The sequence below is a fragment of the Diadema setosum genome, chromosome 9 (genome assembly GCF_964275005.1).
Source record: "Diadema setosum chromosome 9, eeDiaSeto1, whole genome shotgun sequence".
Classification (NCBI taxonomy): Eukaryota; Metazoa; Echinodermata; class Echinoidea; order Diadematoida; family Diadematidae; genus Diadema; species Diadema setosum.
This window is the reverse complement of record NC_092693.1, coordinates 10251922-10276854: the sequence shown is the minus strand read 5'-3', so window position 1 is coordinate 10276854 and position 24933 is coordinate 10251922. Positions and strand designations below refer to the sequence as shown.

General features: G+C 40.7%; 1 protein-coding gene across 1 annotated transcript; it reads left to right on the top strand.

The window, feature by feature from the left end:
- Positions 1-129: 129 nt before the first annotated feature.
- On the top strand, positions 130-18604 carry LOC140232612 (GTP-binding protein REM 1-like). Its single transcript, XM_072312710.1, has 4 exons — positions 130-849; positions 10441-10529; positions 15009-15213; positions 15561-18604. Exons 1-4 carry the CDS (start codon positions 213-215, stop codon positions 15917-15919), a joined length of 1290 nt encoding a protein of 429 aa, XP_072168811.1. The 5' UTR covers positions 130-212; the 3' UTR covers positions 15920-18604.
- Positions 18605-24933: the final 6329 nt, after the last annotated feature.

Sequence of the window (24933 nt, the reverse complement as noted above, 5' to 3'; positions counted from 1 at the left end):
TAGCGTTCGCTGACCGCACCATCAACAGACACACTCCGAGGCAGCAATCTAGTTAAAGTAGGTTCATATCTACTGAAGAAGTGAGTTCAATTGTTATACCAGATCAGCGGTGCTTTGCATCAGATTGGAAGGAGCAAGGAGACGAGCTTTTGTGAATTTATTTTTGGTTACAGCTTCTTGATTCCCTAATTGCAGCTAGACAGACCGCACCAATGACGGGGGAAACCGATCGTTTCGACGAGCCGCAGGTCGCGGAAACTCCCTGCCGCGCCAGGACACCATCTGAACCCCTCATCACGGCCAAGCTCTACGGGGAGGAAGACACGCTCAACATGATGTGCGCCGAGTCACCGGATCAGCGATGGACCATGTCGGACCTGACAATCAACGAGCAGCTCTACCAGGCCAACGAATACCCACAACAGCAGCAGCAACACTACCAACGCAACAACAAGAACAGTGGCACACAGCGCAGCGGCAACCGCCACTACCAGAACACCACCACCACAAATATCAACCACCTACATCCGCACCGCAACTACACCTACCAGTACTCCAACCCGTACGACTACAAGAACACGAGTCACAGCGAATTCAAAAAATTCATGAACAACAACAATGACGATATGGACATCAAATACCTGAAGCCACCCTCTCCCCTCAGACACCAAAGAACAAGGAGCGCGAGTCTGCCTTTTTTGTCTCTCGAGGACTTACCTCCCATACAAAGAGCCCGGCCTCTGAGGGTGGTCGTCCTGGGCGATGCCGGTGTCGGGAAGTCCTCTTTAGCGGTGCAATTCGTCTCGTCGGTCTTCGGCGATTTCAACGACTACGAGTCAGTGCTCTCAGGTAAAACACTCGATACAATCTTACATAATCTCGAACCGGCCTGTACATGTTCAGCCATTACAGAAAATAATGATTAAAAAAGAACCTCAAACTCGTAGATGATTATAATCATAATACATTTACATATGTATATGTAGGCCTAAGGGATACAGGTATACATTTATACATATTTATATATAATCATTATGTAAAACATTTTTGAACACGCTACAAAGAAACTCGCTTGTTTTTGTTTTCAATTTGCTTAAAATGGTTCTCCGATTACATACCATGTAGAAATCCATCAAAAGGACCATTTAAAAATTGGATTGGAAGAGAAATGGCAGAAAAGGCAAAGAACATCGTATTCTTTGAATGATTGTTTTCTAGCTTTTGTGGTACATTCTATGTTTACTTTGAATTGTTCGCCTGCTTTCAAGAATGAAATCTTCTGATCTCTTCTGTGGGTCCGATTTGCCACTCTTTTTCAGATGAATTTTTTTTTCTCACATTGTAAGATCAGCATGTACGTGAGCTTACAATGTGTACACCTTCCATCATTTGTGTTTTCCTCCTTATTTGTATAATCAGCTGGCGTTCTTTTGTTTGTTTAATGGCCTGATAACTTAACATGGATGTGAAAAACCAGATGTTTTACTGAATAAGGTGCGTAAAACAAGCTGAAGTGGTCGGATATTGTTTGCTGAGGGCTCCCTGCAATAATAATGAATAGGTGTCAAATCTAAAGTGGAAGCTGTTATTCGCAATACATATTGGTATTCTCGGGAGTGACATTGTATCTGAAGTAGATTGTTATTGTATGTTCATTGTAGCTTATTGTGTGACATTGTATCTGAAATAGATTGTTATTGTATGTTCATTGTAGCTTATTGTGTGACACAGAAAAGGCATGTAGTCACCATAGCGCAACTCTATAGAGGGTATAGAACTATTTTGTATGGTTCCTTTACTATTTCTATAACTGCGCGAGCGTAAGAAAGATCTTGTGAAACAGTCTAAATGATCACATGTCGTTTTGATGTCATTTGGCGTCTTCAGATATATGGACAACTCTGTGGATAGCCTAATGGCTTGTGGCAAGGCTTTCAGGCTAGAAGATAGCAAGCCGGGCGAGGATATGGCACCATCATTACAACAACAACGACAACAAAACATTTCAACCGTGCAAAGACCTACAAACCTGCGTTGATTTTTCATTAGCTCGGAAGAAGCCTTAAGATCAAGAGTGTCTATCTGCCTCGGCAAACAGACCCGAAAATAATCGAATGATTTCCACTTAACAAAATTGTGCCTACACCGCGAGACAAATTGACATAATGCATCGCTGGCAAATTGGTTCCCTAACATTAAAACCGGTTCACTTGCAACAAAGGTAGCTCAGAGTGTCAGATCCGATTACTGATATTGATTTAACGCCGGCAAAGATGCGGAAAAAAATAGATATATCTTTTAACTATTAAAGATTTTGGTCCATTAATATGACAGTAAAACACAGTCTGTATGTCTAACCTTTATCCGACTTTCACAATGTAGTGTAGGAAATGAAAAAAATATGAAACCTGATGGAGACGAATACAGTGTTGGTAAATAGCAACACGAACTGCCAAACCCGATTTCCTCCCAGGGCCGTTAATTGATCATACCGACCTGGAAAGCTAATTGTTCTTAGAGCTCGCTAGGGACGTCAACACACACCCGTAACACACACACACACACACACACACAGAGACTAAAAGGAAAGAGAGATTTATGCAGGGACATCCTGCAGGGGTCAGAATAATAAGAAAAAGATGAATGCTGCAAAATGTTACGTAATCATTTTATCTTTATTGTTGTGCGTCGAGTGCCTCGTTTTGAGATCCAATAAGATTGACGAGATATAATTGCTCTTATGCGTTGGCGCTCTGGCTGGTTCGAGCCATTACGACAGGAAAAACAAAAACAAGAAGCAATGCGCAGTTTATAAAGCAGTATATATCGTTTGCAAACGCAATCATTGCATGCTTATCTTTTTTATTCGCCTACTTTGTTACACAACAATTTTGAGGTGACACCAATTATCTTTGGTCACGTCAATCACATTTTGAGATATACATGTAATTATAATCAGTCATTTCTGTGATGGGAGAATAAGACTCCTAATATACAAAAACAAGAATGTGCCGAACGTCTGTTCTTTTTTTACATGTTTTTCACATGTCTTCAGTTTTTCTTGCAAAATATTGTGCAACAAAAATCAACTAGCTGTTGGGTCTATTTTTGACTTTACTGTTTGTACAACTAATGTAGATTGCGTGCAGGAACCGCAAAGAAAGCTCCAGTAACTACCAGTCTTGCCGTTCAAGCGTCTACAGCACAGGATGACGAAAAGTTCTGCAAAGATTGATGTTGCTCCAGCAAAGTTTATTTTGGATAAAAACAATTTCTCTGAAATAGTTTCTCTGCGAATACATAAAACCCTACCATTTTCATTAAAAGAGGTTCACTATAAAGTTCCAGAAGCATTTTCCTTTCATTAATCTCTAAATAGTACATCTCGATCTGTCCATCTTCAGTTATGTTACCATACCAAACAGGTGGTTCACTTTGATATACAATGTATAGAGTAATCACTTCGTCCACTTTGGTGACCGGCTTTTTTTTATTAATACCAGATGATTCGCTCAATTCATTAATGATCAGACAAGGGTTAACACGATGTGGGTCTTAAGGGAACCTGTTAAAAGTGCAAGACAATTTTCATGTTTTATCTAGAAATATGTCGAGCGTTATGAAAGGAGAGGGATTGTCACATTCTTGTGCTCCCCCTTGTGTGTGGGTTTTTCCTTTGTCATGTGCTATCCATTAATTGCTTCACCTGCCCTGCAAGAAAACCTGTAGGAGTTGGTGAAGAGGATCGATTATTTGCATTAACTCTCGCCCGCCAGTTTTATTCCACCTGAGCCGACCTGACATTTTGCAGTTTTTTTTTCTTTTTTTCCTCTCTCTATCTCCAAAGCTGCTCGTTTATTGTCTGAAACGAGATTGTCAGTGGTGTGTGTGTGTGTGTGTGGGTGTGTGTAATGTGTGTGTCTACACTTGTGGCGGAGAAAGAGAGGTTTAGTCTCCAAATATAACGCATTTATTGAGCCTGCCTTGATCAGTGGGTAGAGAGATTCGGTGTGAAGAAAGCCTTTTGGTCTGCAGTCCTCAGCAGTCTCAGCTGTGTGCTCTTCTGCTTTTTCTGCAGTTATCGACGTGGTCCCTAGATATTAGGGCATGTCAGTCATTTAATGCGTGGGTGAGAACAATGGCCTGGACTACACGCAAGTGACCTTTTGCCCGCGACTTAAATTAGGAGCTATGCATTATTAAAAAATTAAGGGAAGGCAAAAAAAAAAGTTGTTAAAGAATTTATATTTCGTTTCGCTGTATCGACTGCTACATTGGGGGTGGATAATAAAGCCGAAGTGCCTTCATCAAAAATGTTCTTGCACCAGTTGGCAAGCACATTCTTCAACCGAGTTGTCTTTCGGACACGAAGCTAAATTGCCAATGATCGTACCAATTTGAGAGGAATGTGTAATTAAGGGCGTTTATTTAAGCATGTTTCGTAAGCGCTAAACCTTCAAGAATCAAATGCATTTTCGTTAGAGGTCTGTATTACTCCTTCTCTCTCTGACTGTCTCTGTCTCTCTGTCTCTGTCTCTCTCCGTCTCTGTCTGTATGTCTGTCTGTCTCTCTCTCTCTCTCTCTCTGTGGAGGGGTTGTAAACATTTGCTATCGAGAGCAAGCTTCGAAAAAGCTAAATAGAGAGCGAACTAAATGAGACAGGTGAGCAAGATACCAGTGAGGGGAAACATGGGAGTATAAAATGACCAGAGTAAATCCTCACCGTCTGCTTGGTGGTAGGCGGGAAGAGCACTGCAGCATCGACGAGAAATGTCTGGTATTTACTTTGCCGCCATGCGAACTTGTGACTTGATAGAGCCGAGCGCATACCTCCGCCTTTTAAGTCGAGGGAAGCCCTTTGGGGTTATCAAAGGGTGCGTTATGGGCCCTGTTGATATCTGGTGTGTACGCCGCTCTGTATGACCACATTCGAGCGTATTCAAGCTTCACGTTTTTTTCTTCTTCTTTTTATTTTCCTCCAGAAAGGTAAGACCAGCGAAGCAAAGAAGGGATAATGGTATCTTACGACAAGCACCAGTAGCCCATTAGGGTAGGGTGCGTGTATAATCGGCTAATTAACTACGTACATTAAGTAATATCTCGGCGTAGAGTTATGTGAAGCTGGTAGTCATTGGCTGACCACATTCGTCCATGAGTCCGCCGAAGGGATCAAAATGCGCCACCCTGCGACATGGACTGAACATTCAATCAAGTGGGCAAAATATTGACGCGCTCCTACAGCTAATTAGCCGCTGCATGGGGGTAGGGGATCTTTATTTCAGCCCAAGAACTGACCACAAATCGGCCACCCACGTTCATTAAAAACATCGACGACCCTCACACATGGTTTAAACTGTATGGTGTAGGTGTATATGACACTGTCGATCGATGTCTCGTCTGTTTTGTGCTGTATAATTATATCAAAACCAGGCAGTCGTACGGTTTGCTGATAGGGCAGAGCACAGTCTGTGCAACATATCTCAGTTCAGTCGCGTTCGTGACAAAACGGCTGAGCACGGAAACAGAGTAGAAAAGGAATATAGCATCTGCACACATAAAATAAAAACGAATAGATGATATTTATTAAAAAAAATGCCCAGTCTCTTGAAATGTTAAAGTTGAGGCGTATTTGCTTCAGGCTTAAGTTTCGTCCGTCTGTTTCACCAACATTACTATAAAGGGGCGTCAGAAGAGGGGAGAAATCTTTTGTTTACAGATATCTCCCAGCAAATGGATTTTTCTAGGAGGATTGACCCAGAATTGATAAAAGGATATGAACAATAAAGGCATTACCTGCTTCACTATCTGCTACGAGTGTTATTAGCGCCAAAGGAACTTCATATGCCTTTGTATCTTATGAAACGGTATATCTTGTCTGTCTTGTCTGCCGAATGGGTTGTTGTTGTTTTTTCTCAGTGCACGGAGATAGGTCAAACGCGCAAACAAAATAGACCTCGAATTTCCGTGTCGTGTGACAACGGTCAAAATCAATAGCAAGGTGAAGAACAAAACTCCGTATGGGCAGCTTGCCAAGCGACAACGTGTCAACACGACCCAATAGGTTCGTCGGTCTGACAGCGATATTTGTGTCACTTCGATTGTGCCACAATTCCATTATCCGCTCGCTTACAGTTAATTTTAGGCAATTCCGGCTAAATTTAGAATCCACTGCTGATGGGATTTTAAAGAAATTTTGTCCCAATAAAACGCCAGATCAATAACACTCTGAATAGTAATCTCTTGCAATTTGTGTATTATGTCCGTCAAAGGGAGGAGAAATGCGGTCTGGTGTCATTTTAAGAGCGGGTTTAATCCGATTTTAAAAGCGCTGACGGATATGGCTAAGCATTTTCTTTTTTTAATTTGAGAAATACTCTACGCTGATGTCCTAACACCTAGTACTGACTTTCAACTTTGACCTCCCACGCGCGCCTGCAAGACGAGTTATTCCCGTCATCAATCAAGCTGAGCTGCCTTGGCACTCCGTCTTCTGCTGGCTTTCGCGGCTTGCTGCCTTAATTGAATGAACAGTAATGATGATAAAATCAAATTCGTCCAATGAAGCTTAAAGGTACTGTCCTGCCCGAAGCCCCCGCATTTCTAGTTGGGCCTTAGCAAATCAAAATGACAGTAATAGCAATAAAATAAAAGTAATAATTATGGTAATCACAGAATGGTAATGGATGAATTCGTTCATACCATGTTTTGCTCGTTGTCAGTGAGTATAGAGCGACTGTAACTTCTCTGTATGTTTTTTTTTTTTTCTAATTGTTTGTTCGGCATAGTATCCATTATTGATTATGGTGTAAATATGACATTTTGAAATTGATTTTTATTTTCCAGAGTTAATCTTGTGTCGGCGAAGGGTTTTGTGTTTTAAGGACATGCTGGCAATTTTTTTTTTTCTGCAACAAAGCCTCTGAAAGCCCAAAATAAACTGTTTATCGTACACTGCGCGCTCGCGGCCTCAAAGAGACACGAAGACTTTGCACAGAGCGGAAGATATAATCCGAAGTCACCATAGCAACTGCACACTCCCGACGATGTCTCGTGAAAATGACTTTCCCACAGTTGTCATAGCTACGTTCGTATTTTTAAACATGTAATGACGTATGCCATCTGTTTATCAAATTAGCTGCATAATTCTTAAACCCTCTATAATTCAAGAGTCAACATCTTTTGTGAGAATGTTAAGCATCTTTGTGAGAGTATTTGGATAAGAATAATCTTGAAAAGGTGTGCGGAGAGGTTGACGATATCTATGCCGTTCATTTACGCCAAGTTCCGTTGAAAATCTCCCAGAACTAAGGGAAATGAAAGAAAAGCGAAAGGGGAAAAGAAGAAAAAGTGCATTTGGCTATCTTACAACGGTGAGTCCCTCAACCTTCATCTCCTCCCCTCTATCCTCCAGAGAACAAAAATAGTCGGGAATATTGAGCTGTCATTGGTTTGTCGGGGTCTCCTTTCCAAATTGAGCACTTAAAACGATCTACAGTGACCCTGGGAAGTCTTTAGATGCAACAAGCCAGGTACTCCTACCGACGTATCTTCCCTCTTTTTTGTGGGTCTAATTTTAGCGCCAAAATCATCTCGCAAACCATAACAAATATCTCATGTTTCACCTTAGCATACCCAGCTTATTTCGGAGCATCCTCGACGTATATCCTGGCGCCAATGGCGGAAAAAAGTTACAGTATTCAACAACAACAAAAAAAAAAAAAAAATCGAAGGCAACCAGAAAACAGGGCGAGTAAAATATTGCACCATTAGACACTGTCTCCCAATCGATACTAAATCACAATAAAAGTCCCAAGTGGCGAGGCGGTGCAGGGTGCTGTAGAGTATGGTGAAAGTGGTGGGTGGGGGATCAATAACACTGGCAGACAGAAGACCAACAGCGTGGTAATAGAGGTACGACGCATTGACTCTATCTTTGAGAGATATGAATACAGTCAAACAAACCCTGCAAGCAAAGTGTGTCTTGACTCGAGTTTCAGTTACATGAGGAAATAATCATACGGAATTTGATGTATTCTTTCGCAGAAACGGTGTTAAAAAAAACCAATGGACACTTAAGGCTGCTTTAAGAGCTGACTGCTTCTTCTCAATGTGAATGTCTTCTTTACACAAACACACTCACACACACACACACACATACATCACTTTGATAACGTCGACGAATTGTGGAGACAAATGTGGAATTACGTAATGTATGCATTTGTTGTTTCTTTATAGGTTCATTATCTGACATCCTTCCACATGTTCTAGAGACAACCTTCAAACCAAAAAGTCTTGCTCGCATTTTTTTTTTACTCCAGCTGAGATTTACATCCTTTCTTTTAACGAGATCATTAAAGCATGTCAAGATACAATCAGTAGACTTGGCGTCATCTACCTCCTTAACCTGTTTCCATGGTTACTACTCGGGGAAAGTCATCAAATCGAAATCCTTGTATGTGTCCGGTGTTTTGTTTTTTTTTTTTTTCGCTTCATATCCTAATAAGTTATGGCTGCACTCAATACACTTTATCATTTTGTCGTGCCTAAGCTGTGATCTTTCAAGTCTCACATTTCGAGTCTCACATTACCATAATGTCCAGACAGAAAATCATGAGTAATGACTGATTACCCTATTCTTGATATTGTTACCACATCCGGAAGAATTTATCGCAGTGCCACAAGGCCTTCATCATAAATGCACTCAAGCTATAGCCCATGCATGCAATGCATTCAAACAGTGCACGGGCTTGTCGTTATACTGCTTACTTTGTCCGGAGATTAAAACTCGAACATTGTTACCAACGAAGCTCAAAGTGATGCCTTTGCTATGCTTTAGTTTTTAAGAAAATGTTGAAGTGTATATATACATATATATATATATATATATATATACAAGTATATTTGTGTATACACATGCACAGACAAAACTGACTCATCTTTTATTGATGAGCACAATGAAACATTGGAATAAGGATTCATATATTCTACAAGCTCCTTCTGTGTGAACGTCAACGTGAATCTGGCGTCGCGTGTTCGAGAGATTGTAGCGGAAGGAAAAAAGAATGTATATCATGAATTAAGATTGAAGGTACAACGACGCCTCGAGGAATTGAAAACGCCATTAAAAATATCTTCTTGATAATAACAGTAACTGATGAAAATGGCCATTGGGAAGAGAAGAGAGAAAAAAAGGAAAAAAAAAACACAACAAGAGTCATAAACATCCACCATATTGCTTTTTCCGTTAGCTCTATTTTGAGGTATAAAATTGGTGCTATTTTGCTCTTCTCTTTATGGTCACCTTCCCAATAGGAGCGGCATTGTTCCGTTTAGACGCTCGATCCAAAATAGACGTCAAAAATGGCGCACACGTGTAGGAAATATGGTTCTGGTATGGGCGCATCGAGAAACTGCGGAAAATAAAAAAGATTTTTTTTTTTTCCCTCACCACTTAAGATAGTCGTTTTGCTTATCAGTCAACCGGTTTTTTTTTTTTAACTCTTTTCTTGTGCAAATGTCACGAAGTAAAAACTGTTCATATAGGTCATCTTTAGACAGGTATCTAAGATATCTTAGCGTATCGACATGATCGAAGTCCGGTCAATTTGTAGGAAAAGGAAGTGATTTAAATTTGCCCCATGACTCCATACATTCTTTAGAATATATTCAGCGTTGTCATTACTATGACAATCATATGTCTTGTAAATACACTATGGTAATTATCATATTTCAACGTAATGGTTTAACAAGAGGTGATATCGATTTATTAAACCGTCTTACCTCAGCATCCAGGGCCCTTGAACAAGTTTGCATTATTTTCACTGCTCTTAGTTTTACCTTTAGTTTCGTTTTCAGCTTTTATCTTCATTCATTCACTTCTAGAATTGATCGTTTCATTGTACTTGATTGTCATCTTTGCGGTTCTGGGAAAGATGGACTGGTAGAATCTATTTGTGCCTATGACATTGATAAATAAAGACTGATTATCATATTCGACACGAGTGAATTAACAAGCTAACAATGCCAAATATACCTTATCACCGCGAATCCAGAATCGTTCAGGCTTAAGTGTGTTTTTGTTGTAGCTTTGGTTTCTCTTGTATGTATATTTTCCGAGCCATAGCAGCGTGAACTAAAAATGAATCGCCACCGACAGAGTGTTGTCAAGATACCGCACGCACGGCGTCTGGAGCAGTGGCAGGAGAAGAGATATCTAGGTATCATTAGGCTGATGGGTTGTCATAGTGATCAGTGACGTTGTCCTGGTGATGGCGAACGACGTCATTCTCTTCCCATTATCTATTCTCCCCGGGGGTAGTAGCAGTCGTTGTTAATGAGCTTTGTTAACAGTTATCTTCATGCTTTCCATGCTTGTTTGCATAAACATATATAGTTATGATTACTATTTTTTTTCTTTATCTGTCTTTCCATGGTCTGCAGAAAATCCAGATGAGGTTTACGAAAAGACGGTAAAAATCGACGGACAAGAAACAACGCTACAGATTGTAGATACCCCTCCATACGGACAGGTAAGCTCACTTTCAAATATAATCACCATGCCACGAAATTAAAAGACAAAGTCGCTCTGAAGTCAATTTCTACCTTAGTATAGAGCAATCGATACTAAGAATGTGGAAGCACTTGAACAAGGAGTTGATATCTAAACACGTTCATCGAGCAAAATAAGAGCCAACGAAAATGTCAGTAAATCAAAATCAAACGCATATATAAGTGATATCTGTATGTAAAACAGTTACTTGCCAGTGAATTGATATATGGCATTCTATAATATCTGATATGGTATGAAATGGTCGCCGTCTTCTGAAAACGGAACGTTTGTTTGCTAGCCAATCAATTATCAAAGACCCTCAATCTCTTTTGCATCCTGCCAAAACTGAAGGAAAATAAATCTCCACTGTTACACAATACTATTGAGAAACACAGCAACAACAACAACAACAACAACAACAACAACAATCATTTGGCTTTTTGGACTTCCGGTCATAGAATCGACGTAAGAGCAAACTAATGACATCCCTTTATCCAGTGTACTGCAATGTAGTCCCCTTTTGTTTGGAATAAAAGTCCATTTCCAAAGAACTGAAAAAGAAAAAGAACCAGCGCCAGTAGAAAGTGAGGAATAGCTGCAAGCGGTTACAGTGAAATAGTGTCAAGGTTTACAAATGTATTGGCATTTCTTCTCTTTTTTTTTTGTCTTTATTGAAAATCTGTAGGAGTTAGAAGGTAATTTAGCTTCTTCATATCATTTGTTGAAATGTTGGGCAAGCCTCGGGCTTGGTTTTCATGAACAACGCTTGTTGTGAAGATGCGCATCAATGTTGAACATGTCAGTTATATAAACTGTGGTTGAATAACACTCTTGCATAAACTTCATGGAAAGCGTGAGTTGTAAGGTCGATAGAGGCGATTCAGTGTAGAGTTATTGACAGCCCCTATAACAGCACCATGTCAACCAACTACAAATTACGTGTGTGAGGTTGGATTATACGTCTAAAAATGAGACGCGATGGGAATTTACTTCAGCATGCTGCCCTCGGAAAAACAAATTTATTCCAGTCCTAAACAAGAAGAAACTGACATTGACGTCATAAAGCGATACTTTGGTTTACATACGAATGCATTGGCAGAAATATAAACACACATGTTGTTGTTCAACAGACTTCAGTGCTGACGTAGATATTTATTGTTGTCAGTCGTACCAAGGGTAGAAAAAAAAGCGCAAACATGTATACACGCACAGCTGGGGGCTTTTGTATGATGGACGCAAGATATTCATTCATCGTGCAAATAGTTCGATGCCGATATTTTCAATGCCATTGAAGGCACTGCACGCCAAAGAGCCTTGTTTATCGGAGGATTTCATGAACGTTAGAACTGGGGATCAATAGAAAGTCGACGAAGCGAAATTAACACAGTGAATCACATGCAAAAACAATGCGCACAACGTTGTACGTTGGTGACTCAAGCGCGCCATAACATTACGTAGAAGCTCAAGATGTACATCGTTGACCCCGCGCGGTGTGCACTTCATTGTTGCTGTTGTTATGTTGGTGGTAGTGGTAGTGGTGGTGGCGGTTGCTCTTGTACTGTATCTCTACGACCTATCATATTCTAATTGTGTTGACATGAGGTGGTGAATTCGCCTGCCTCAAGTCAATGGTAAGGTCTGAAAGCTCTCTATGCATAGCAAAGAAACTTGCTATGTGACTCGAGGTTACGTCCTAGTATCTTGACGCCACCATTAGAGCGGGTTGTATGCCCGGGCCTTGTCATGTCAACACTGCAGACGATAATAAGTGCGCGCCGCTCATCTCTCAGAGAGCGTGACAGCACTTCGGCCAGTGGTGGATGCGTCGCAATTATCGATATATACCTCGGGGTAAAACATCCAGACGATGGACATTTCCAGGTCCGCCGCGCTACTCGACCATAATTTCGAGGGGCCCCGGGAAAACCACTTCACAAAGACCATGGAGTCTGAAATCAGATCCGTGGGATAAGAGAAAAAGAAAGAAAGGAAAAAAAAAAGGCAATCCCGATAGATGAGCATCAATCCTGAACCACTTTTATTTGGAGTTAACTCGCGCTTTGATTTTGATAGCGATAAAAATTGACAGCGCAGTTCTGTGACGACTAATCCCCCCGCACGCCTGCATGCCCGCTAACGAGAGGAAGCAAGCAAATAGTAAAGAGCTCGCGGGAGCTTTGTAAATATCATCTGACAGAGCCGATCTCCTCGTTAACCTTTAAATCATGGTGGTGTGTCAAGGGCCTTCTCCACTAGGCAGTCGAGACGGCCGGCAGCCCATCAACAACCATCTAGCCTCCTAGCATCAACCGATGCATAGCTGCATGACCGTGCGCGACGTTTTGGAAACTGGAACGACGTTGATTATCATACCAAATTCTGGTCTGAATATGGTACTTATGGTTATAATCTTGAGAGAGAAATAGAACTAGCTCAACTTGATCCACTTACTTATGGCCACCAAGTACGACGATTTCACTTTTTGTGAAATTCAAAATGACGACCCGTTAAACCACACATGCTTCCAATATTGTGACGATATGCGTACCGCGTACTGCCTGAATATTTGGTTCAATATATATATCTTTTATTCGCACAATTAAAGGCAATCAAATAACATAGAAATCACATATACAATAAATAAACATGACAAAAAAAAATATTGACAGATTTAAAAATCACGTTTCAAGTCAAACACAAAGAATACAGTTAGCAAATAAAATGATGGAAGCAAAACTGTAGAGTTGAGGTTGTAACCTCACTTCATCGGCTTTCGTTGGAAACATTTTAAAAACTAAGACCATTAAAATTTGAAAAGGCGAGTTTTTAGGGACGGAAATAGTAGTTAAAAGTAATTTTCTCTTCTTTTGTTGTTGTCAAAATTAAAAGACTGGCGTTGGTTAAGGCGTGATGCCTGCATCCGTGACAACATGTTAACAGAGACAAATCGAGAGTAAACCAATAGCTGTATCTTGGAGTTAATATTTTCCGGATCAGAAATTTACCGATTTACAGATTTCAAAACCTGTTCCAAGACTTTGAGAGTTCCAAACATATCCTCACCAATAATGGGTAATATTAATGAAGGTTAAAAGAAAAAAGTTAAACAAACTCCCGAAAACATGACACGCATCGTGTGCTATCGCGAGTTATTTCATTAACTAAAACTATATTGTATCTGTTATGACGTGAGTTTCAATGAGGATGACACCTTCCTAAAAGCTTTAATTGGGCGAGATATCAAGCCTTTAAGACATTCCATCCAGTCTACGATATGTCGGAATCCAGTTCCCATAGCTGGCATACCACCACGTGGGCTCCTCAGGGGCTGGAGCGAGCTGTAAAACCATTTTCAATTTCCAGTCTGCCTATGAGCGTGCGTTCGACACAATTTTATCACCGGAGAAGTTTGGCATCGTCTGCTAGAGCGAAACGTGTTCCTCCTGTATTTTTCTTTCGTATTTAAAACAATCATGAACAGTCTTATCTGAATAAGATTTGTTTATAATAGATTCGTATGATTCACGCTGCTGCGTAATCCAAGCGTAATTTTGTGCAGATTCATATTGTATGAGATAATAATGTGCACAAATTTTATTTATTTGAATTTTCATTTTCTCGTTCACGGCGAGAGAGACGAGTGTATGCCCAAGTATCTTTAATCGATGAAATCGATGACGAAGCACGGAGCTTCAAGTGCATATGACGTCAATATGAGGTGTATTGACGTAGTAGCCTGGAATGAAACCACTCGTACAGACTGTGCCCGACGACTGTGAGGGAAATTTGATCGTTTGCAGTGATATTACATCTCTGTTTACATTGTGTCTTGTGAGCAGCATGCGCCATAATCTGGCATCATACCCAGGCCTCCTATTGTTTTATACGTACACGAATATCGAACGCACGTGCATAGTGGAGAACAGAAACGTAACAGAGACATTCGTAAGAACTTCGGCTCTGTAAGAATGACGCCGAAATGTTGTAGGCATCCCCTCGTACTCCTTACACCACGGAAGCCGGTGGTTCGCTGTTTCCCCAAAGACTGACTTGGACTGTACGACAGCAGACGCCGCAGAAATATAGGAAGCAGCGTAATCCAGCGCAGGGGGCCCAGTAGTGAGATAGGCATTTGAAAACTAGTCGCAGAATGTGTGACCACGTGTTAACATATCACTGAATGAATATGGTGTGACGACAGAGCATTCCCCAGTCGCTCGTCTAGTTATGAGCACTTAAAAGTGAACTTAAAGGTTTCTCAACACATACATGTACATACCTTATACACATCTTAATCTAAAAACAAAAACAGCACTGAATATAAAACTTGCATTCATGCTGGAGTTGGCAACTTGTCGCTCCTATCTGTTGAACGATTACAGTCATTTCTCATATCTGTCTGATTGGATCACTGAACATAGATCCTCATCAGTTTTGCTGTTTTTCTCGTCCGATACAGGCAGAGTTCGAGGAAAAGGAAGATGAGTACCTACAGGGAGGCGATGCGTATCTCTTGGTGTACTCGGTCACGAACCGGAAGAGCTTCAAGAGGGCAAACGAGCTGCGGTTCAAGCTCCAGAGAACGCAGGAAACTGAGATGACACCCATTATTCTCGTCGGGAACAAAACGGATTTGGAGCGATCGAGAGAAGTCACTTTTGAAGGTGAGCTTTCGATCTGAATTCATCATTCCGCTATCTGTATCTTAAAAAAGACAATTTTGTAGTGATTTGCACTCCATAGCAGCTTAATTATTTCATGACGTCTGTCTACACCTAAACTAAACATTTGATCAGTTTAATAATTGGACGTTTATATGGCCGAAGTGGTGCTCTCATGCAACAGTAGAATGAAGAGAGCACGCCGTCACGAAAATCGACTCTTCCACAAATGTGTGAATGACTGCACTAAATCATATAAATACACATTACATTGTGACTGACAGACTGAAGCAACGAGTGATCCCTTATGACCATAATGAATGCGTTTTTCTTTGATTTCGTTTTTACAGAGGGCAAACACTTCGCTGCGCTCTTCGACTGCAAACTTATCGAGACGTCAGCCTCGCTGTGCCACAACGTCGACAAGCTATTTCACGGAGTCGTCCAGCAGGTGCGACTGCGTCGACAGCGACGGCAGTCCGAAGAGGAGATGGAAACGGAGAGCGGCGGCAGCGGCGACTCGGGCAAGGGTTCACCGACGAGGGACCGACCACGGTCGCCATCGAAGAAGTCCGCCAGCAGGAGGCCATCAATGCTGAAGAGAGCGCGGGGGGCGATCGGCCGACTGTTGAGGCGGCGGAGCGGGGACGAGCCGACGCCGGGATACCGGGCGCGATCAAAGTCCTGTCACGTAATGGAAGTTCTTTAGGCAGGCCGCTCAAACCAGAGCGAACCGAACAAAACACTCAGACTTGCCATGTTCTTCCATGCACGATGTGAACAAAATGATCAGTTTCCAATATGCCAACTTGGACACAAAGAGACTTCAGACGGTGTAAACAAAGCTCTGTCACACAGCTGAGATCGGCTTGGCTAGCTCGCCGTCCTGCGGAAGCGACACCAGACGCCAAAAGAGAAGTTTAAGCAGTGTGTGAAGTCGCACGATTAGAACAGAATGAGTACTGTAGTTTGCTTACTCCATGATTCACGGGTGTGAGCATTACAACTGTTTCGAGGATGCCGACAGATGTATGTCGGTGACTTTCGAAGGCGAGCTTGACGCTCTTGATGCGATGTAAATCTTAGATCATGCTGTTGCACTTGCCTACAAGTCGAGTCATGCTCTATCACAGTTATTTTGTCATTTCCATCAGCTGTGGTTCGTCATTCAGATGTGTGAAAATCGTGCTGACGGGAGGTTCTGACAATGTTAATCGCGACATTTTTAAGAACCTCTAAAATCCTTAAGAGTTGTATCACCAACCATGCCAACGATGATTTAAACGATTTGAGCCCTATGGACATCACCGTGTACTGAAGGGCTGTCCGCTGTTTTGAAATTGGCCGGATCGTCCTCAGTAGTATGTAAGGGACAAAAGCAGAAAAATCAAACGAACCAACCAATTCAGAGTTTTCGTAACAGTAAAGTAATGTAATGATAGGCAAGAGCCTGTATCGTGTCTCTGATAAAATACCAAACTACTCCTAAAGAATTCACAAGAAGAGACCAACACTTATAAAGTTTGCTAGAAGATAACATACACGTTATCATCATGTTATGAACTCATGGATTTATAACTTAGGAATACCGCCGTATCTTTACACTGTAGTCAAATTAAAGGGCGTGTTCCTCCTTAAAGTGGAGACTTGAAATATGTTACCTCATGGAAACGACCCAAAGCAGTAAATGAACCACGTCACTTGTAACTGATTATCTATCATCTTGATGGTAATGCCTTGCTGTGTCATGAAATTAATAAATAGGTAACTAGATGTAATCCTCCGGTCACACGGCTTCCTGTTTTATTTTAAAAAAAAAAGCAATGACAAGCGATCAACGTCCAATACTATAACACCACATCAATGGTCATGATAATTATCATATGGGCAAGAAAAACACATTGTGTTATTTTATTGAATAAAGTGACAGATACATGAGCCTCTGATATTCACAGAGTTTTAGGTTGCCAAATCGAGTGCCTTTTCCAGATGTTACTCAGTTTTCATTCACGAAACTTATTAAGTGGGCATAGCAAGAGCTTGCAAACGTATGCTTTCACACAGCATGTTAAGTAAGATTGCGTTCGTGCTAGTAGTTGACCACTTGACTAGTTGACTATCTATTATCATTGGACGAAGATTGCGGCGTAACTGTTCTGAAAGAAAAGTAAAAATTCGAAGTCGTCAGAAAAACTAATTTCAGTATTTCAAAACTGAAGTTTTAATCTAGATTAGTCATCCGTTTTCCTCGAAATGTAATGTTTGTTTGTTCTTTCAAGTGTAAATGGTCAGTAAAGCAGAATAGGGAAACTTTTGGCCTAAAACAGTCCCATATCTGGTGATATTTTATTTTATTTTTTATTTTTTGCTCACTTGTCTCCACGAAGCAGAAAATTTGAGCATTTTATTCTTCCCATAGCTCAACTCGCGATGAATTTTGTTCGCTGCAATTTTCTCGGGGTTCTGTACAGTCTTCTAAAAAAAAAAACCTACTTACAACACCAAATCATTACATCGATCGTAATAACTATGTGTGTAACATACGGCATGTAAAGACTTAATGATCATTATTCGCACATAACAATCGTATCATATACTCGATATAGACTCGTCCGTTAACTTTTCTTCCACGTCACCATTACCACGTAGTATCCCCGTTCATACTGTTGGTGTGTTTGCAAACACTAAAGCATGGTCTTGTTCTCAAATTTGTGGTCAGTTATTTTATGATTATACACGCACATTGAATGCACATAAACAGTGTCCGAGTCCCCTTCTCGCTCCTCGCGTGTTTCTTGTATCGAAAGTGATGTCATTATAATTTGGTCTATCAAATATGTGGCTACGTGATTGTGAAAGGGAGAGGAAAGACAACTGCACACACGTTCCATTTCAGATAGAAAAAAAAAGAAAAAAAATGCGAAGAGAAACCTGTATTAATCGAGGTAAGCACTTGCTGTTCGTCAGTTTGAAATGTTCACTCTAAACTGGGACTGGGTAGGCCATGTTACCGTGACGACGTCTAAATACGAGTTGGCTTCAATACACCACACCAGTCTGTAATTTAGCCTTTGTATGTTCCATGGTATGCATGTAAACGATTGTCTTTTTTTTTCACCAATCAAACAAAGTCTTCACTTTCATACCTTTCGTGTTAATCGTGAAATCTTTCTATTTGTAATTGTGTATAACACTATATTTTCTGTACCTCTGTACTTCATTATATTTTTGTCTCGAGAAGTATAATGTATGGGAGAAGAACAAACAGCGTTTATACCGAAGAGGAATTGTTGTAAATATTCTCGGTGGATACGAATGTGGATGGGAAATAGGCGATCAAAGTGATTGTTTGTATAAAGTGTAAGAGAAAATAAAAATGGTTTGATACGACGATTTTGAGAAACGGATACATGCGGCTAAGTAGTCGTTGTTGTTGTTGTCTTTTTTTCTCCCCTCTTATGATGATGGATGTCACACGAGCAATACGCGACGTTGGTAGAGAATAGGCTCGTGAGACGAGTATGCTTGTGGTGATCGTGGTAAAATTGACAGCCAGATTGCAAATAATAAGGGTGGAGTTAACCGCTGATAGACAATGGGCACAACTCATGACGCATAGCGCTATTTTCATCCAACCCAACACTCAGGTGGTGGTTTTTTTTTGTGGTTGTTGTTGTTGTTGTTTTTTAATATGATTGATGGCGGAGTGAAGAAAAAACCCCAGGAAATTAGCCCGGAAACAGAATTAGTCATAAAAGCCAGTTCTTTACCGTTTTACCAGTGATGATCATGTAAATGGGCGGAGACGCTATATTACGGCAGAGTTGTGAAGCTTTCGACCGTGGTCTTCCTTAGCTTTAATATCTGTTTGTGAAACGAAATATATGTTTTTGAGCATAACAAATCTGAAGTCATAAACACAATATATTAAATATAAGTTGAGCATGAGTTAATAGTTACATGACATACTTGGCAATATTTTTTGGCACTTTGCAACACATTCAACAACAATTCACAACTCTGCCGGCTTTATGCGACATCTTCTGTTATCCACATAATCTCAACTATAATTTCACTTAAGATGACAGAGGCGTGCGGTAGGAATATCAGCATCATCACACTATATATATATATATATATATATATATATATATATATATATATATATATATATATATATATATATATATACATGTATGTATTTTTTTATGTTTGTATATGTACCTGTGTGTGTGTCTGTCTCGAAAACTATGGTCAGTTCACACGACAGTGATGCAAGAAGGAAAACGGACAACCGCTAATTGCAGCAGGAGGAAACATAAGAAGCTTTTGAATAGAGATGCAGGCTTGTGTGCGTGCGTACGTGCGTGCGTGTGTGTGTGTGTGCGTGTGTGTGTGTGTGTGTGTGTGTGTGTGTGTGTGTGTGTGTGTGTGTGTGTTGTCATTTTCAGAGTGACTATATCGATAGGGTGGTGAATTACCTCAGTCGTAGCGTGTCTGCCTCACTATCCAAAGGACTCCGATTCCCGGGTTACACTGAGCAATATTGTGTTTAATCATACCGTCCTCTGTAGTACGAGACAAAACACTCTGTCCCCCGGATAGGACATAAAATGGAGGTCTCGTGTGTGCGAGAGTCACAACTCATGCACGTAAAAGATCTCGTTTCATAAATTCATGGAAAAGAGCAGGGTGTTTAACCCGGTGAAGTGGTCCCGCCTTACATCCACCTACACCCCATGGAAGACTGAATATGGGCTATCCAGCCATCTTCTGAAATGGAAATGAAATAAACATACAAATCAAATTCAGACTGCAGCTCTTCATTATTAATCATTAGTTTAATGGAGGTGTCGAGCTTGGCCTCCCATTACATCACCTTTTTTTTTTCCTTTTTCCCCCTTTTTTGAGGGAAGCTAATACAACTATTGTTTCATGAATTTGACAGACTCTTGCCATCTGCAACAGCGGAAGTACATTAAAGTGCACTAACGTTCGCGCTGAAGAAATCAAACGTTTTTGAAGATAACTTAACTAATGAAAGTCTGTATATGAGTAGTGATTCGACAGAAATTATTTCATTATCCATCATCATATCGTAAAATGACGTAAGACGCCTGGATGTTCATGTCTCGTGATCACGCATCATTAAGTCAGAGCCACGCTAGCATGATTAAAATCATGGAGTCAATTAGGTGTGGTATTGTACTGAAAGAACGGTGAAAATGACAAGAAATTTTCGAAAGTCTGTACCATTGATTATACCACAATTGTAGTATTTCTGAGACTTTCCCTGTCCTGTTGTGCAATACATCCTGTCAGTAATGACTATGATAGCCTACATGTACTTCTAATTCTCTCTATTGTCAATGATTGCGTAAACCGTTTGCGCTGTACCAGAAAGGAACAAAGGCGCGGGTAATGATGGTGGTAATTGCTTTCTTTTTTCTTTCTCTTTGTTGACTTTTCAGCTCTTTACCATCACTCAGCTAAAACACAGGAATCCCTGAAACTGGAACTCGGTACGCACGCAATCCGTTCCGCTGGGGAAGTCTTGAAGTACTAGTAACAGTGCTATTTTGCAACTACACTATCACAATAACCGTTAAATTCCTACCAGGTACTCTCCCCCCTCCCCTTCCTTTTCACCTGAGACGACGAAGAGGGACGTTATGCACAAGATGTCTCGTTTCTAAGGATATGAGTGAGTGCTTACTGGCTGGGTTCGAACCCGGGACTTCCAACTTGAAGTGCGACGCGCAATTCACAAGACCACCACAACAATCTGCACTGAATGAAGGCGATGGGTTTTTTTAAGTGTATATGGCGCGATATCGCGTTGTGCATGCGTACATGCGGTTTTTCCTCGGTGACACTATTTCAATCAATTTGATTTGTTCAAGAAATTGTTGTCCTTGTCTTTTTCCCCAAATGTTACAACATACCTCCCCCCCAAAAAAAAAAGAAAAAGAAAAAGAAAACCCCAAACAAAAAAATAAGTAAATAAACGATGTATGGTGCGTCTCCTGGTCGTTCAGTCACTTCATATTATATCTGAAAACAACTTTCCGAGTGGACTGGATTTTTTTTTTCGTTTTTTTTTTCTTTTCTTTTCAGGCCATTTTTGGATATGACATGTTTTTCAATGACATAACTTTATGATTAGTAGCTCCTCTCAAGCGCCAGCTAGCAAAAAACCAAACCAACAATTTACTGCAATTTGGTCTCGCATTTTCACAGGTAGATTTGTTTACGAGTGTTATCGTTTTTTTTTTTAAATCTTATTTCTAGAAAGGAGAGACACGTCATGGCACAGTCGATCAGTGCAAACGATTCCGTAGATCGATGGGTGCTCATTTCCTTGCGGATGTTGTTGCTTGTTCAGGAAACGAATCAAGACACAGAGAGAGAGAGAGAGAGAGAAGGATAGAAAGGGAGAGAGAGAAGGGGAGAAGGAGAGAGAGAAGAAGAGAGAAGCAAGTTAAATGCAGAATTGACTGGCTGGAAAAACAGGAGAGGATTCGGAAACAAAGGTATTTATAGAACTCCATTTAGACATCTGTGCGGCCAACTGTGGAAAGCGATTTTAGATCCAGATATTATCACCATCCACTCGCACAGACAAACAGCAGCTGTGGTCTTTTCTTAGCAAATTCTTCGGGTACGTGAAAGATCCGATCATACCAGAGAGAGAGAGAGAGAGAGAGAGAGGGGAGGAGGAGATAACAGGATGAACTTACTCATGCTCCTGTACATTGTCCCATTTCTTAATTGAAATCACTCCGTGGTTTCTTATTTTTTTCATTGGACAAACTGACGTCACACCAGAGGCCCCTTTTAGAGATAGTTTACAAACGAGACAAGCATTCTTGCGCTAAAAACGCAACGATTTTGTGTTTATATTTTCACTATTTTTAGAACAGTTAAATCAGGCAGTTGGCATCAACGGAATTTCATTCTCTATTTGTATGATGTGTTACAATGCACCGATATCATACAGCACGTTGTCTTAAACAAAGCCATGAACACAAATAAATAATCTGTGAAACTGTCCACCGTCAAGTACAAATCGTGTCCACTCGAGTACACATACAACACAGAAGTGACACTCAACAACAAACCTTCAAAATTATTTCCCTTTCCGATCTTTAATGCTGACAACAACAACAATAACAACAAAGATCCCCTAAAGGCAACAACAACAGCAAAACGCTTAAGAAATTGGAACTTCAAACGGGGAAGTATTACCAGACAATACTGTTGGAATTTCAAATTCCCTGATACGCAGTCTAACGAAAGTTCCCCGAATTGTTACTCATTCATCAACGATTCTTATATTCATCACGTTCTGGATAACATCCAATTTGATCAGCTTACAGCGATACTTTTGCATTTTCCTTTTTTTTTTTTATTCAACGGGTTTTCGAGGCGCAAGGAGTCATCTTTCCCCGAACAGCACATCGTGTTCTTTCGAATACTGCTGCTGTTGAGCAAGGCAAAATGCGGCCAAACCCCGGGGGTGTTCCAATAACGACAATAGTCCGCGTGTTAACAGTGTTTGGCCCGGTCAATTCGCTGTTTGCGGCTAGTCATTGGATATGTGTATGCCAGGGTGCGTGTGTGCGTATGTGCGTGTGTGCGTGTGTGCGTGTGTGCGTATATATGTGTGTGTGTGTGTGTGGGTGAGTGTGTGGGTGAGTGCGTGAGAGGGGCCCCTTTCCATTACAGATTGCATTTCGATATCTGACACCGAGTGTTACCTCGGGTGAAGATATGAACTCATTCGATCGAGGGAGCATCAATTACATAATGCCCTTTGTTGCCGTTTTGCGTAGCCGATGTAGGGAATGCCTATGATCGATTGTGACTTCATTTCAAAAGAACAAGAAAAAAGAAAAGAAAACGACGATGATTATGATGAAGAAGAATAAAAGATGGTTCAAGGAGAGGAGGTGTTCGAGGAGAAAAACATCTTCTCCGCAAATCACCATTGATATAAAATCCAGGAACAGTTTATGAGAAAATCATTAAAGTTGTATAGGGAGGTTTCTTTGATTAAGTTTATCACAACATAATCATGATCTTCAAATGTTTCTCTGACTAATCTTTCATCATCATCATCATTATCATAAGCATAGATTCATTAATTACCAAAATAACATTGGGAGACAGAGCATTTGCCTGTGCTGCTCCAAACTCTGGAATGATCTACCATTAGAAGTCAGAAACCCCCAACTGTAGGAGTCTTTAAACACATCTTTTCATTTATTCGTTTATTATCATCAGGAATATTGGAAGCTTTTGCAGCGCAGAAATATATGTCTATAGGTTGTGCGCTTTATGAATTGATGTATCATTGTTATTATCATTATTATTACATGTACTTAGAAATGGTACATTTCACATGCAATGGGGTTAGGGAAGCAACACATGCATGGCTAGGGGCTCATAAAAGTAAATATTTTACTGTAACCCTTTCTGGCATGCGATTACATAATCTACGACCCCAGAAAGTTTCACGTGCAAAGAAAGTACGCTTTCTCCAGGTTCTCATGATTATGTTAACTGAAATACCCAATAAGACGTATTCTCATAAGGTCAGCATTTTTTCCCCGAAAAGCAGACATATCACCAATATTAAATATGGGTCGCATTGACTTTTAATTGTTTTGTTTGGCAATTTAATCTTCCCTTCAAAATAGCCTTGCTCTGCTCAGTGAGGCAAATGTCATCAATTTCTATGAACTCTTAGTTGTTGGTGTTAATATTGTAAACACAGTGAATCCCCATTTACTTTATCATCCTGATTACAACAAAGAATAGGTCCCTATCTAATTTGTTTTCTTATATACATGTCCAGATAATGCAGTCCTCTACCATTTAGATGCTGCTTCGAATTGAGCATTATTTGTATCATGACTGTTGATGCAAATTGTACAGAAACGTTTAGCATGAATTTGAATTCCTCTTTGAAAGGCGCCACCATGAGGTCACATGCAAACATTGGACTCCATCCAAGCTTTCATGGGACCCTGGAAATCTGTCCTTTTATAGGACTGTCCGGTTTTAGCCAGCATGAGCCTCCATCGACGAGTCGAGCATCTTCAGTTTGCCGAAAGGGATCAATTTGCAAACGCTTGGACGCATGAAAGGAATAGGAATAGATAAGGATGTTAACAGAATCTGTGTGTGTTTGAGTTTTATTTGTGTGTTCCCGGGCGATCGCGCGAGAATCAGTGTATGTGTGTGTGTGTGTGTGTGTGTGTGTGTGTGTGTGTGTGTGTGTGTGTGTGTGTGTGTGTGCGTGTGCATAATGTATGCATGTGACAGTGCGGGTTTTTGTGGTCGCATCGCGCTATGAATCTTGAAACTTGTCACACCCTCTGTCAAGTGGTGGTAATTGGTTGTGTCGCATTGACGTCATCAGATGCGTTGCCATGGCGGACGCCACCATGGGACCATTCGCTGGGGCGAGGTCAGCATTAAAGGAAGGATTCGATATTTCTAATGGGATAACACCCCAAGAGGCCGATCTCTTTTGTAAGATATCTGGAAGAATTATGAAACACTGCATACCAGCGGCATGAAACTAATCTGTTTTCGAGCGACGGCTAATCTCCAACCCCCCCCCCCCCCCACCACACATACACACTATTAAACCCTGTCTCTTTAGAAGACATGCACATACTTAAAGTTCAAAGAGACACAAATAGGCATAAAATA

Bases quoted from the DNA above. Each gene is read 5' to 3' on its own strand.
- LOC140232612 (XM_072312710.1), top strand. From the start codon at position 213: ATGACGGGGGAAACCGATCGTTTCGACGAGCCGCAGGTCGCGGAAACT. The intron at 850-10,440 runs GTAAAACACTCG...CATGGTCTGCAG, and splicing joins CTACGAGTCAGTGCTCTCAG to AAAATCCAGATGAGGTTTAC. The intron at 15,214-15,560 runs GTGAGCTTTCGA...TCGTTTTTACAG, and splicing joins GAGAGAAGTCACTTTTGAAG to AGGGCAAACACTTCGCTGCG.